Below are 13,634 nucleotides of genomic sequence, written 5' to 3'. Positions count from 1 at the left end.
GAAATCTAACCCATTCTTTCTTTTTATTCATTCGTGGGATGTGGGCATCGCTGGCTAGGCCAGCATTTATTGCCCATCCCTAATTGCCCTTGAGAAGGTGGCGATGAGCTGCCTTCTTGAACCACTGCAGTCCATGTGGTGTAGGTACACTCACAGTGCTGTTAGGGAGGGAGTTCCAGGATTTTGACCCAGTGACAGTGAAGGAACGGCCATATATTTCCAAGCCAGGATGATGAGTGGCTTGGAGGGCAACTTCCAGGTGGTGGTGTTGCCATGTGTCTGCTGCCTTTGCCCTTCTAGATGCTAGTGGTCATGGGTTTGGAAGGTGCTGCCTAAGAAGCCTTGGTGAGTTCCTGCAGTACATCTTGTAGATGGTACACACCGCTGCCACTGTCCGTCAGTGCTGAAGGGAGTGAATGTCTGTAGATGGCGTGTCAATCAAGTGAGCTGCTTTGTCCTAGATGGTGTTAAGCTTCTTGAGTATTGTAGGCAAGTGGAGAGTATTCTATCACACTTATGACCTGTGCCTTGCAGATGGTGGACAGGCTTTGGGGAGTCAGTAGATGAGTTACTCACCATAGGATTCCTAGCCTCTGACCTGCTCTTGTAGCCACAGTATTTATATGGCTAGTCCAGTTCAGTTTCTGGTCAATGGTGACCCCCAGGATGTTGATAGTTCCCATATTCTGCAATGGTAATGCCATTGAATGTCGAGGGGCAATGGTTAGATTCATTCTTGTTGGAGATAGTCATTGCCTGGTACTTGTGTTGCATGAATGTTACTTGCCACTTGTCAGCCAAAGACTGGATATTGTCCAGGTCTTGCTGCATTTGGGCACAGATTGCTTCAGCATTTGAGGAATCACAAATGGTGCTGAACATTGTGCAATCATCAGTGAACATCCTCACTTCTGACCTTATGATGGAAGGAAGGTCATTGATGAAGCAGCTGAAGATGGTTGGGCCTTGGACACTTACCCTGAGGAACTCCTGCAGTGATGTCCTTTAATTGAGATGGTTGACTCCCAACAACCACAGCCATCTTGCTTTGTGCTAAGTATGATTCAAACCAGCAGAGGGTTTTCCCCCTGATTCCCATTGATTCCAGTTTTGCTAGGGCTCCCTGATGCTACACTCGGTTAAATGCTGCCTTGAGTTAAGGACAGCGGCTATCACCTCACTTTGGGAATTCAGCTCTTTTGTCCATGTTTGAACCAAGGCTGTAATGAGGTCAGGAGCTGCGTGACCCTGGAGGAACCCAAACTGAGCGTCAGTGAACAGGTTATTGCTAAGCAAGTGCTGCTTGCTAGCATTGTTGATGACCTCTTCCATCACCTTACTGATGATTGAGAGTAAACTGATGGGACGGTAATTGGCTGGGTTGGATTTGTCCTGCTTTTTATGTATAGGACATACCTGGGCAATTTTCCACATAGTCGCGTAGATGGCAGTGTTGCAGCTGCTCTGGAACAGCTTGGCTAGGGACGCAGCAAGTTCTGGAGCACAAGTCTTCAGTACTATTGCTGGAATATTGTCAGGGCCTATAGCCTTTGCAGTATCCAGTGCCTTCAGCCATTTCTTGATATCATGTGGAGTGAATTATGTAGAATACATCTCTATAATATCCACGGGCACATCGCAGCTTCTGACACATTATTCAATGTTAGGACACACGTTCACATTGGTTAGGTTAGTCAGTAAGTTACACTAAGTTTAAATTCTGGTCCACACTGAATTAGCTAACCTCAGGTAGCACAACAATATGTGTGGAACAATTTGCCTCAGTTCTCTGAGGGAGAATCAGCCACTTTTCCCATACCAGGCCCAGCAGTTCCTGATGGAAATGTGCGTACAAATACACAATTAGGCATGGATATAATCACCCCACCCTTGAACACCCAGTATAAAATATCTTGCTGACTCTTACTGTCTAACCCTGCTAACCCCAAAGATGGACAGGGTACCAAAGGATGTTTGCTGTTGGAATTGTATCCCATTAAAAAGTAAACACTTTGAGATGAGGAAGATTTTGGAAAAGGAACAGCATGTCCTTTTTATAATTCTCTTTTCTGTTTATACTTTCTCCATAATTTGCATCTCTAAATAACACACTGGAAAATACTGGGAGAATTGGCTCAGTGTGAAAGGCATTGACCTATTTTTGCTTCGAGAACTGTGATTCACATCCAACCTAGATTACTGGGTCCTCCATATTAGGCAGTCTCATTTCAGTTCCTCGTGACCATGGGCTTAAAGCACAAAACAGATACTGACTTCACAATCTCATTATGAAATGCCTTAGTGTGGCTGTTGTGGGAAAAACATCAAATGGATCACTGGTGCAGTGAGGAGTGTCTTCTGTGTGGATGTTGGATGGGAACATCATCAAATGTGCTACACATGTTCTTTCCAGCAGGCCCAGGACATTAAGCCTATTCCCTGGCACCACCCCTACTCTGATTTCATTTTACATGGAAGAGTAATGGGTCTGCAGTCGTCTTTGTCTTGGTATCACCGTTGACACAGATGTTCCAAGTGGTGGATTAAATGGCTTCTGCTCTTAAGCCTTTATACAAACCAAGGATGACATTGGATGTCACATGACTATGGCAAGCATATGGCCACATTGAACAAAGGCACTTCTCCAAACATCCCCCTTTGCATAAAAACTAAAAACAGGCACGCACTGTCATTTGCAGTTGCAAGTCAGGTACATAAATGATCTCCAATGAAAATCATCAGGCACGTACAGAAAACTGATCATTCTAGTCTGACCCAGTTTTGTCTGTCCCTACACATGCATTGTACACGTAATCTTTAAAGCATTCAGGCCTTCTAATGATACGCTGCGGGTTGTTATTAATTATTCATCTCGTTCCTGGGGTGATGTGGCCTCTCTGGGGTGTTTCACTGCCGTGGTGAGTGTTGCTGCTATGGTAATTGTTGCTGCTGATCTGTTGCCTTTTTGTTGGGAAATGGTTGACCTCTGGGACTGATGGTCACTCAGTTCCTAGTACATTTGGTGAACTCACATCATCCTCATCAGCTGCAGTGAACCAGCAGCTTCTCCAGTTGTACGTATATGTCTGTGGTTACGACGACATATCTGATCGTTCATTTTCACTGTGTACAATCGAGGTGACGACCTCTCTACACAGATCCCAAGTTGCCAGGTACAAGTTGTCAGTGGGCTGACTTTTCTTGAGAACATTGAATATTTGTACCCTGAGCGGCTCTCCAATCCTCAGCTCCGGCAATGATTTGGCAGCTTTATCAAAGTGAAATTGGCTTTCTGTCGTTTCACTTTGATTTTGTCACACCTGCCTGTTACCACTTACGGCTTCAGTGACCATTTAGCTACTGGAAGAGTAGTTTGGATGCGGCATGACATTAGTCACTGAACTGGACTACTTTCCATGTGTTCAGTAGGTATGTTTCTCCATTTTAGGATTGCTTTGTACATATCTGTATTGGATCTGCTTGATTTTTTTTTGCTGATCCCATTGGCAATTTTCACTGCTGCCTCAGCCTTTCCATTTGACTGGCGATAATGTGGAGATGATGTGCTGTGCTGAATTTCCCAATCATTTATGGAGTGCCTGAATTCTTCACTCATGAGCTGAGGGCCAGCATCACTTATCACAATGTCAGGAATGCCATCACGACTGAAGTGTGCTTTTGGGCATTCTACAATCTCACTAAGATAAAAGCAACATACTGCGGATGCTGAAAATCTGAAATAAAAACAGAAAATGCTGGAAAAACTTAGCAGTTCTGACAACATCTGTGGAGGGAGCAACAGAGTTAACGTTTTGAGTCCTTATGACTCTTCAGAGTTTTTCCAGCATTTTCTGTTTTTATTTAGTACAATCTCACTGGATGTCATTGCTGTCAGCTTATCTAACTCCCAGTAGACTGAATATAAGTGAACAGTGATGAGATAGTCAGTTCCAAAGAGAATGAAGAGGTCTATTCCAAGCTTCCACGGTCTGTCTGGGATGTCATTAGCCATGAGTGGCTCTTCAGCCTGATGTTCATTACAAACACTGCACCGGCTGATGTTGTTGTTAATCTCATCACTCATTTTTGGCCAGTAGTGACTACTCTTGCTTTCCTCAGACTAGACCCGACTCCTTAATGGATGTGCTTCAGCCTCTAGATATTCATCTCCTTAGGGATGATGACTCTGGTTCCTTTGTACAAGATGCCATCTTGGGCAACCATTTCATCTCTGTATGCCTGACACTCTTATAACAATAGGTGTATCCTTGATGGTTTCCAGCCATCCTTTCATCACTACTTTGTGCAGCACTTGGAGCTTTACATCTCGCTGCACAGTTTGCTTGATCTGAGCAAGACTCTTGTCTGTCAGATTCAATATCTCTGCTGGATTGATGACTTCCAGAGCATGTTGTGCTGTTGCTTCTTGTTGAATCTGGAAGATTTCACACTCTGTACTAACATCAGCAGTTTTCTTCAAAGGCAGCGCAACTCTGAACAGCATATTGGTGATGTACATCTGCTTCTCCTGCTTGTACTTTACCAAACAAAGTAACATTGTGAGCTTCACAGACCTGTGTGAAGTGGTTCGTGGTCAGACACTGCCATCACTTTGTTTCTCCCAAACAGATACTGATTAAAACGTTCACAAGCAAAGACAATAGCCAGACATTCTTTCTCAATCTGTGTGTCGGGTTGTCCAGTTTACGTTAACGCTCTGGATGCAGCTGGTTGTCCTTGCTGCATGAGGGCTGCTGTCTCACTGGAATCACACTGCAGGGCGACCTCATCGTTAACACTGTGGTGCCTCAGCATTGATGATGTTGTCACTAGTTGTTTGATGTGAGTGAAAGTTGCTTCTTGTTCTGTGCCCTAATACCATTGAACATCCTTTGCAGGGAGCTTGTGTAGCGTTTCACACTCTGACGACAAACTGGGCAGGAACTTTGCTAGGTAGCTCACAAATCCAACAAATCATTGCACCACCTTCACATCTGTTGGTTGCTGCATCTCCGCTGCAGCTCTCACCTTATCAGGATCAGGGTGAAATCCTTTTGCTGTCAGTACATGACCTATGCGCTTGACTTCAGTCATCTTCAGTTGCAATATTTTCTTATTTAGCTTCTTGCAGTTAGAGCACTGCTTTCCCCACGCTGGACATGCTTCCTTTCTGGTGTACTCCTCAATATTTACATCCAGCTCTCTGGCCTTGATCTTTCTGCTGGCCCTTCTGCAAATAGTTCTCCCTTATCTCCATTGTTTTGTGCTTGGAAGGCTTGAACTGCCTCTCAGCAGAGTGCAAAGCCCCCTATCAGTTCTCCCATCAATACTCAGCAGCTGATGACTGCTTCAGAGCTTTTACACGTGGCAAAACCTTTCTTGAGAGGAAGTTTCTCTTCGCTCAGCAGATGTGCACTCATGGTGGGGGTCTCTTGTCCCAAAGACAATCCCATTTCTGACCAGCTCATCCTTCAGTTGCTCAAACCCACAAGATTCAGCTAGGCATCTCAATGCAGTCGCATACTGATCAATGCTCCCCCCCTCTTCCTGACCCCTGGTGTTGGACACACTGCATTTATAAGCAACATTAGTAGAGGGCTCAAAGTGAGTCCTTAAGGCCTCCAAAAGTTCACAAGACTGGCTTTTCTGCTCCTCAGTGATTTTGAGGATGCAATATAGCTTTCCCCAGCACTTATAACAGAGTTGCTGTTCTTACTTGTTCAGGTTTCTTGTTTAACTCTGTGGCAATTTCATAGTTTTGCCATTGAGACTGGAAGAATTTACAATTTATTTCCAAATCTGCCTTCATCTCCATAGAAGCAGGCACTGGAATACTCAAAGCCATACTGACTTACCCAGTGACCAATGTTCTGTACAAAGTTGCAGACTGAAGGTTTAATGATTCTCTGCTGTTTCTGACAGCTTCTGGCTCTCCTGCACCTACAATAGTCTACTCACCTTCAGCTGCAGACTCCTGATGCCCTGTTCCAGGTGGTGGATGAAATGGCTTCTGCTCTCAAACATTAAAACATCAAGGATGACATTGGAGGTTACATGACAATGGCAAGCCTATGGCTATGTTGCACAAAGGCACTTCTCCAAATAACAGAGATGAGCAAATCCCTGTCGTCACCAAGATTGCCTTTATTCACCTCTGTAACATTGCCCAAATCCGCCATGCCTTAGCTCACCTGCTACTGCCTTTAGCTCTGGGCTTGACTATTCCAATACATTCCTGGCTAGCAACCTGCCCCACTGTGTCTTACCCTCCATAAAGCTGGTGTCAGCTAAAGCTCTGCTGCCCACGGCCTAACCCATGCCAAGCCTTGTTCACCCATCAGCCCTCTGCTCCCTGACCTATATTGCCTCCTGGTTAAGCAATGCCTGAATTAAAATTCTCATCCTTTTTTTCCAAATCCCTCCATGGCCTTGCCCATCTTCTGGTCCTGCAACCTTCTGAGATGTCTGTGCTCCTCCAATCCTGGCTTCTTGTGGCATCCCTCATTTTAATTGCTGTACCATTGGTGACCACACCTTCAGCTGCCAAGGTCCTGTGTTCTGGAATTTGCAACCTAAAACTCTCTGGCCTTCTATCTCTCTTTCCTCCATAAAACGCTCCTTAAAACCTACCTCTTTGACCAAGCTTTTGGTCTAATATCTCCGTATGTGACTTAATGTCATATTTTAGTTTATAATGTTCCCAAGAAGCATCTTAGAACCTTTTATGGTAAAAGCGTTATATAAATACAAGTTGTTGCTGAGTCTGTTTTGTCACCTTTGCTATAATATGGAGGCTACATTAGTCTGTTTCCAAGCTACTGGTAGTGTCGGATGATTTCCAGTGTTTTATAAGTTTATTCCCTGGTCTGTCAGGAACCTGCAATAAATATTATCCAATGCGAGGAAATTATGTTAAGCTGGCTGACCTGAATTCCCATCTCATTTATAATAAAGTCAATGATTATACTTGAGATATTTTTGCTTGGAGATTGCCTGTTGCGCATGTGAAGAAAGGAAGTAGCCATTCAGAATATTTACTGTTTTGTGCTCAGCTTCAAGCCCATTTTCATTTGTTGTTCTTTTCATCACAGAATTCCCTCTTTTATGATACTGAAAGAATTTGTTTTACGGGAATGGTTAGTCTCAATTGCTGTGACTTAGGCCAAATGATGTGTTGACTAGATGATGAATTCATTTTTTCTATTTTTTCTATTTGTTTGTGTGCATTTTTTCCTTCTTTCATAGACTAAGTATGAGAAAGTGGTGAAGAATTTAAACTCTGTGGAGAAGCAGTTGGAGGAAGCACAGCAGCAACAGCAGATGAGGGAGCTGGGAACGTCAGTGACAGGTAAACCAGAGTCATGCAATATATAGAGGGACACCTGCATTTATATGACAGCTTATCACCATGTCAGAAACATCTCCAAACGCTTCAGGCATTGAAGCCCTTTATGTACATAAATGTAACAGCCTATCTCTGCCAGCTGTGTACCATAGCCAGCAACAAGGTAAATGACCAGTTGGTCAGTGGTTTTAATCGAGGGAGGACTGTTGGCCAGGGCACCAACAGAGCTCATTTGTCCATCATCACAAAACGGATTTATAGCCTCCACCTGATCCAGCAGACAAGGGCCTCTGTTTCACATCCCACCTTAACAGAACAGCACTCCCTCGGTACTGTAGCGATGGAGTGCCAGCCTTATTGACGAGGACAAGTGCTGGACTGAGCCCAAATTGACAATTTCCTGACCCTGTGGAGAGAATTCTTACAATTGAACCATGCGTGGGATACATAGGGAACCACCATTAGATGGACCACCCATTGTACAAGTACATTGCCTAATTTAAGCCTGAGCAGCAAGTGGAGTTTATCTTGAAGTATGGTTCTTTGTGAACTTATGGAGCTACTGGTAGCATTACTTCCCTGAAGGTGCTCACATACAGAGGGATGTGCTACAAAGCACTTTGCGAGGCAAGAGAAAGATGGTGGATGTTGAGCAGAGAGGAAAAGGAGGGGAATGTGGGAAATTTAGGGCAGCAGGAGAATGGTTTTGAGGAAACTTTAGAAAGCAGCAGGAGGTGAAGAGGTGTAGAGTTCTGGGAAAGGAGTTCTGTGACAGGGTCAAACTAAATGAAATAGCAACTGCCATAGTAACGCAGATGCAATATTGCACTGATTGAGATGAAAACAGAAAATGTCTCAGAAACATTTCATTAATACCTAAATGTTGGTTGATCTTTTTTTACCTTTTTTGTGATCTTGAGACATAGGTGACACTGGCTGGGCTGCGTTTTTACTCATCTCAAAGTTCCCTAGTGGCATGAAGAGTCAACCAAATACTGTGGACCCGGAGTCACATGTTGGCCAGATCAGGCAGGAGTGACAGGTTACCTTCTCTGAAGGACATTACTGAACCTGTTTGGTTTTCACAAGGTTACAGAAGCTTTCAAGCCTGTTTTCTGGGGCTAGCCCATAATTTTTTTTTTTTAGTTCAGTTTCACAACTTCCCATGTTGGGAACCTAAGTGTTGTTAGTCCAGTATCATACCCGCAGCCCCTGTAATTAGGGGATATTATGACAGTTCCACTTGTGTTTACGCTCCTTCATGCTTAATGTTATGATGTCTTCTATTTTTTTAGAGGAAGAGTGGAAAATGCGCTATGATTGTACATTGCTGGAAATGGAGTTTCTCAGGAAACGGGTCCGTACGTTTGAGGAAAGGGTCGAATCCGAATTACAGGTCAGAAAGGAGCTGGAACAAAAGGTAAGGCACCTGGATTTTTTAAAAATTCATTCATGGGATGGGCATCACTGGCCAGGCCAGCATTTATTGTCCATCTCTAATTGCCCTTGTTCAGGGTCAACCACATTGCTGTGGGTCTGGAGTCACATGTAGGCCAGACCAGGTAAGGACAGCAGATTTCCTTCCCTAAAGGACATTAGTGAACCTGATGGGTGTTTACAACAATTGACAATGGTTTTGTGGTCAACATTTGACTTTTGATTCTAGATTTTTATTGAATTCAAATTCTACTATCTACTGTAGTGGGATTTGAACCCAGGCCCCCAGAGCATTACCCTGAGTTTCTAGATTAGTAGTCTAGCGACAATATCACTACGCCATTGCCTCCTCCCCCCCCCCCCCCCCAAGGGGGTAAGTTAACAGCCTGGAAATTTCCAGAGGGTTCTTTTGATCTTTCACCATTTTCCGCTGTTTTGCTGTTTCTTTTGTGGGGTTCCATTGAAGGAAAACTCCTTCGGATTGTCAAGACAGTTGGCTGCGAGGCCCATCCATTTGCACTTTTCCATTTATTTTGAACATTTTAAAAAGTCACTGGATGCTGCCAGGATGGCAGAATCGTCATGAAAAATGTGTGGGAGAAATTAAACTACAATGGAGCCTTCAAATTTGACCAGAATAAAGTACCCCCTGCAATGGGCCTTGGAGTTATGTGCCATTACTGCACATCTAATTCCCACAAAAGCCAGCGATGTCAATAACTAATCAGCCTGTTTTTGGAGTCGGTTGAGTGAAAATTGCTAAAAAAGCATGCCAAAATTCTCCTGTTCTTTTTTGAACAATGTAACGTGATCTTTAATTTTCACCTGAAGCAGTGGACTAGGCAGATGGATCCTTGGTCATTTGAACTACCACATTATTATCACTTTGATTTTGTTAAAAGACCTCTAGCTTTTTATGATATCTTATCCTGAGGCGTCAATGAGATTGGTTCAGTGCGATTGCCACTTTGGATTGTTGTACGGCACTGACACTCAAGCGAGCTCCTCAAAGTGACTGAAATGAGCAGTGATTAGAAGAAAGATTTATTCATGTTTGCTAGTCACCCACGGTTTTCATTTCTTTGGCCTGGTCAGCTTGCAGACCTTCAGGAAAGTTATGAGAGTGCCAAGAGGAATGTTCAGCAGCTGAGGAGAAAGAGCAAGTGTTTGACCTCTGAACTGGAGGACACCAAGGTGCTGATGGAAAGTCAGCAAAGCCGTAATCATGAGCTGGAGAAAAAACAAAAAAGGTAGGAGTAACTTCCAGGTGAGCAGGCCCTTGTTATTGTTTAGCTGACTAATCTGATCCGTGTTTTCCTTTCAGTACACTACTTGGAGCAGCTGTACTTGGTCACACCCTTAGTCTCTTTTGATAGAGTGTGCATGGCCAACTCCCTGCGGCAGTTCCAGGCACACAGCAGGCTGTCCTGGGAATTAATGTCTGAATGCTTGTGGCAATGCGCTGGAAAATATCGATCACAAAGGAGTCCATAGTGCTCCTTGTCGTGGAGGAGATATCAGATTCCGCTTGAGTCTCTTTCATCACTTTGTAGATATAGATTGAGCCACTTATCTGAACCTTTTTCCTTTCCAACTTGCTCAGAATGTGCCCAGGATGAAGATTTTTATTCTGGCTCCCCTGTATTCTTCATCACTGAGTGAGTTCACAACTGCATTGGTGCAGTAACAATCATATCACAGAGAATCTTTAGGGGACATTACGATTTTTTCATTCACTTTCAAGCCCCCTCATGCATTGTTCTCTTGATAAATGTGGTAGTCAAGTGACCCACTCTTGGTTCATTGTCTCTCTTCCATTCTGCTACCAATAGTTGGAGTTCATTTCCATTTCAAATGCAGAGGCTGCTAAACATTTGCCAGTTCTATAGGAACCAATTTATTAGCCATTTCTGTGTACCTAGAAGTAGCATTATTAACTCTACTGTATTGCTGGTCTCTTCTATTACACCCAGAGTCTTATAAACAACCTTCCTGAAAATATATTGTCGGGCTCTGGGGCCAGATTTTGAGGTTGTCAGGCGGGTGTGTTGGGTGGTATAAAAATGGAAGAGGAGGCTACCATACCTCACCAACAGGGCATGAGAGGAGGTGACAGCAATGGTGAGCAGCCATGACATGGTTTGGCGCACATGGATGCAGCGCCGGAAGCACTTCAATGACCTGTTGCGCTCAGGAACGGTGAGTACCATGTTGGCATGGGTCAGTGTGCAGAAGTATTAAGGTCTGGTCATCCCCCCGTGGATCTCAGGGGTGCTAGAGTCTGAGTGCCAACTGTCAATGACACTGGAGCTGGCCAAGGGGTTGAGCCCCGTCTGCTTGGACTGAGTTCCTTACTGCTCGAGGGCCACGACTCAGTTGTGCCCTGGGAGGTGTTCCTCATATAGGGTTGGCCAGGCTGCAACAGTGCTGCAGGTAGAAGTGGACTAATCCATGCTCCTCTGTTCTTTCAGGAGAAGATAAGGCATAACCAGGCAGAGAGGGCACATACAGTTGGAGGGCAGCTCAACCTCCTGCTGCTCAGCAGGTTCGAGCAAGATGCCTTGGAGCTTGAGAGCCGGCTGCTCCCTGTGCAACCCAGCATGGAGAGGTGGGGGGGGGCGCAGACGAAGTGCACAGAGGTGAGAATTTCGGATTCTGCCACCATTCTGGTGTAGTCTCTTCATTGATGTGAGCCTCGAACCTGGAGTCCCCATTGATCATTGAAAGACAATGGCACCATGATGCAAGTCTCCGTGCTCTCCCCAGGCTGCCTGGCATGTGCAGTGACAGTGCAATGACTTTATGATGTCTTTGTTCTCCCTTTTAGGTTCGCCAGCAGGCGTTCGCTCTACGGACCCCAAAGGACCACCCCTGACACTGGGGGAACCACCGAGCTTCTGTTGCACCTGCATCACACTCGCTCTCTGAAGCAGGCACCAGCGCAGATACTAGCACCTCAGTGGGCATTAGTTCGGCGGCTAGTATCTTGGAGCATATTGGTGAGGGCACTTCACACTCGCTTGAGGTGTAGCTGGAGAGTGCTGGCAGTTGGTGGACTGCTGGGGACCAGGACGATGCTCAGTTAAAGGCTGATGACGAGCCTCTGGAGTCGTCCATTAGGTGGCAGATGCTGGATCTCCAGCGAGATGTGTGGGAGGATCTGGCAGAGATCCATGAGGGTATGTGTGCCATGGTCTCTGTTAAGGAGAAGCCCATATGTAGCATCAGCACTGCGTTGACCCCCATGACTGAGCGCACTGCCTCCTCCACTGAGAGAGTGGGGACTTTCATGGAAAGGCAGCTCCAGGGACAGAATGAGGGGTTCCTGGGATTGGGCTCGGACCTGCAACCCCTCACACAGGCACTGACCTCAGCTAGTCAATTCCAGTATGGAAGATGGATGAGGCACCAAGTATTCCAGCTAGGTGCCCGTCCATCAGTAGTGAGCAGGGAGGTCCAGAGCGAACTCATGTTGGTGCATCAGCTGCTTGGCATCTCTGCGGGCCCCTCTCAGGGTGCTCTGATGATGGCAGCAGCTCCTCTACCCCTCCACCAGTGACCGTCACATCTAATGAGTCTGCAGTGACTGGAGAGATGCCAGCTGTGGCACTGGCTGCTTCCTCCCAGGCAGGGCCAGCACAGGCTCCACTGGCCAGAGGACGACCTCCAAGGTAATCTAGGCCAGCAAGACGCCAGAATCAGCAGGCCTTCTTCAATGCTGGTGCCTGCGAGGGGGGAGCACCTAGACGCAGCATTCACAAGTGTAAGTTAAAGGCACAATGAGCACAAGAGGGACAGGCCATGGGTGATTTTATGTTCATTTTTGTTTACTTTATCTATACTGGTCTGGGAATGAAGGCCAGAGCAGTTTAAGTAAATAGTTTGGAATTGTCAAAATGAAATAAATTTTGCTTTTGTCGTCATGGCCTGAGTGTGTTTCACCTTTTTATTTTATTGGTGCAGGGCACGGCAGTATGCAATGCTGGCATTAAGTGGCTCTGAACTTTATTGCACAGGCACTGAGTGTTCTTTGTGTTCAAATGAAAGGGTCCTTTCAGATATCTGGGATGGAGGCAGCAGCCCTGACATGAGGTTGAAGCTGATCTTTGGCAGCCTAGCTGAAGGAGCATTGGATCAAGGCATCCCTGGTGTCCCTGCCTCCCTGAAGGTTACCGAGGTCTGGGTCTATGCCCTCAGCGTGCTCCTCCCTGGACATATTGAGGTAGCTGCATCGCTGCCTGTAAACCCTAGCAGCAGGGTAGTGGTGTCTTCAGCGACCCTTTCCACCTTGGACTACCTGCTGGCCCTGCGCCCCTTGTGCTTGCGACTCTCCTCCCACAGGTCCCTCCTCTGGAGGCTGCACAGGCGCACCTAGCTTCCTCTCCCATCTGCCCCTCTCGTCCTCCTAAGAGGAGATGCCACCAGCAGAGACCACAATCCCCATTATCCGGGTAAGGGAAGGCTGCCTGATACCTGGGAGGGTCCACACGATCTGAATCCTCTGGGGGCCTTGGAGACAGCAATGAATCCTGAAATGAAGCCGGAAATGCTCAGAATGAAGCTCAGAACAGAGATGAAGCTGTCAAGTACCAACAGCAAACTATCTACCAAACTCCTCAATACTCACAATGGCAATGCTGCTGACCCTTTTCATTCTGCCCTTGGGTGAGTTTTTTGAAAATGTCACCAGGCTGCTTTGTCTGTACGACAAGCGTGAAATCGCACGGGCAGCAAAAAAATCGGCTTCAATTGAGCTGTTAATGGCCTTAAGCGGCCTGTTAATTAATGGTGGGTGCAGCTCCGGCATCCGCTGGATTGAATTATCACAGGAGTGCACGATGGCATCGGGACG

The 13,634-nt window shown here is 45.9% G+C and overlaps 1 protein-coding gene across 4 annotated transcripts in view; it reads left to right on the top strand.

The window, feature by feature from the left end:
- LOC121286299 (unconventional myosin-XVIIIb-like) overlaps positions 1–13,634 on the top strand; it is a 341,286-nt gene that overhangs the window by 211,081 nt on the left and 116,571 nt on the right. For all 4 annotated transcript variants that reach the window (XM_041203361.1, XM_041203360.1, XM_041203359.1 and 1 more), the window contains exons 25-27: positions 7,246–7,348; positions 8,641–8,765; positions 9,878–10,032. In XM_041203361.1, coding sequence (XP_041059295.1) covers positions 7,246–7,348; positions 8,641–8,765; positions 9,878–10,032 — 383 coding nt within the window. The remainder of the gene's footprint in view (positions 1–7,245; positions 7,349–8,640; positions 8,766–9,877; positions 10,033–13,634) is intronic.

This window comes from Carcharodon carcharias, chromosome 13 (assembly GCF_017639515.1).
Source record: "Carcharodon carcharias isolate sCarCar2 chromosome 13, sCarCar2.pri, whole genome shotgun sequence".
In the NCBI taxonomy this organism is placed as follows: Eukaryota; Metazoa; Chordata; class Chondrichthyes; order Lamniformes; family Lamnidae; genus Carcharodon; species Carcharodon carcharias.
The sequence above is the reverse complement of the archived record's forward strand: the minus strand, read 5'-3'. Positions and strand labels throughout refer to the sequence as shown.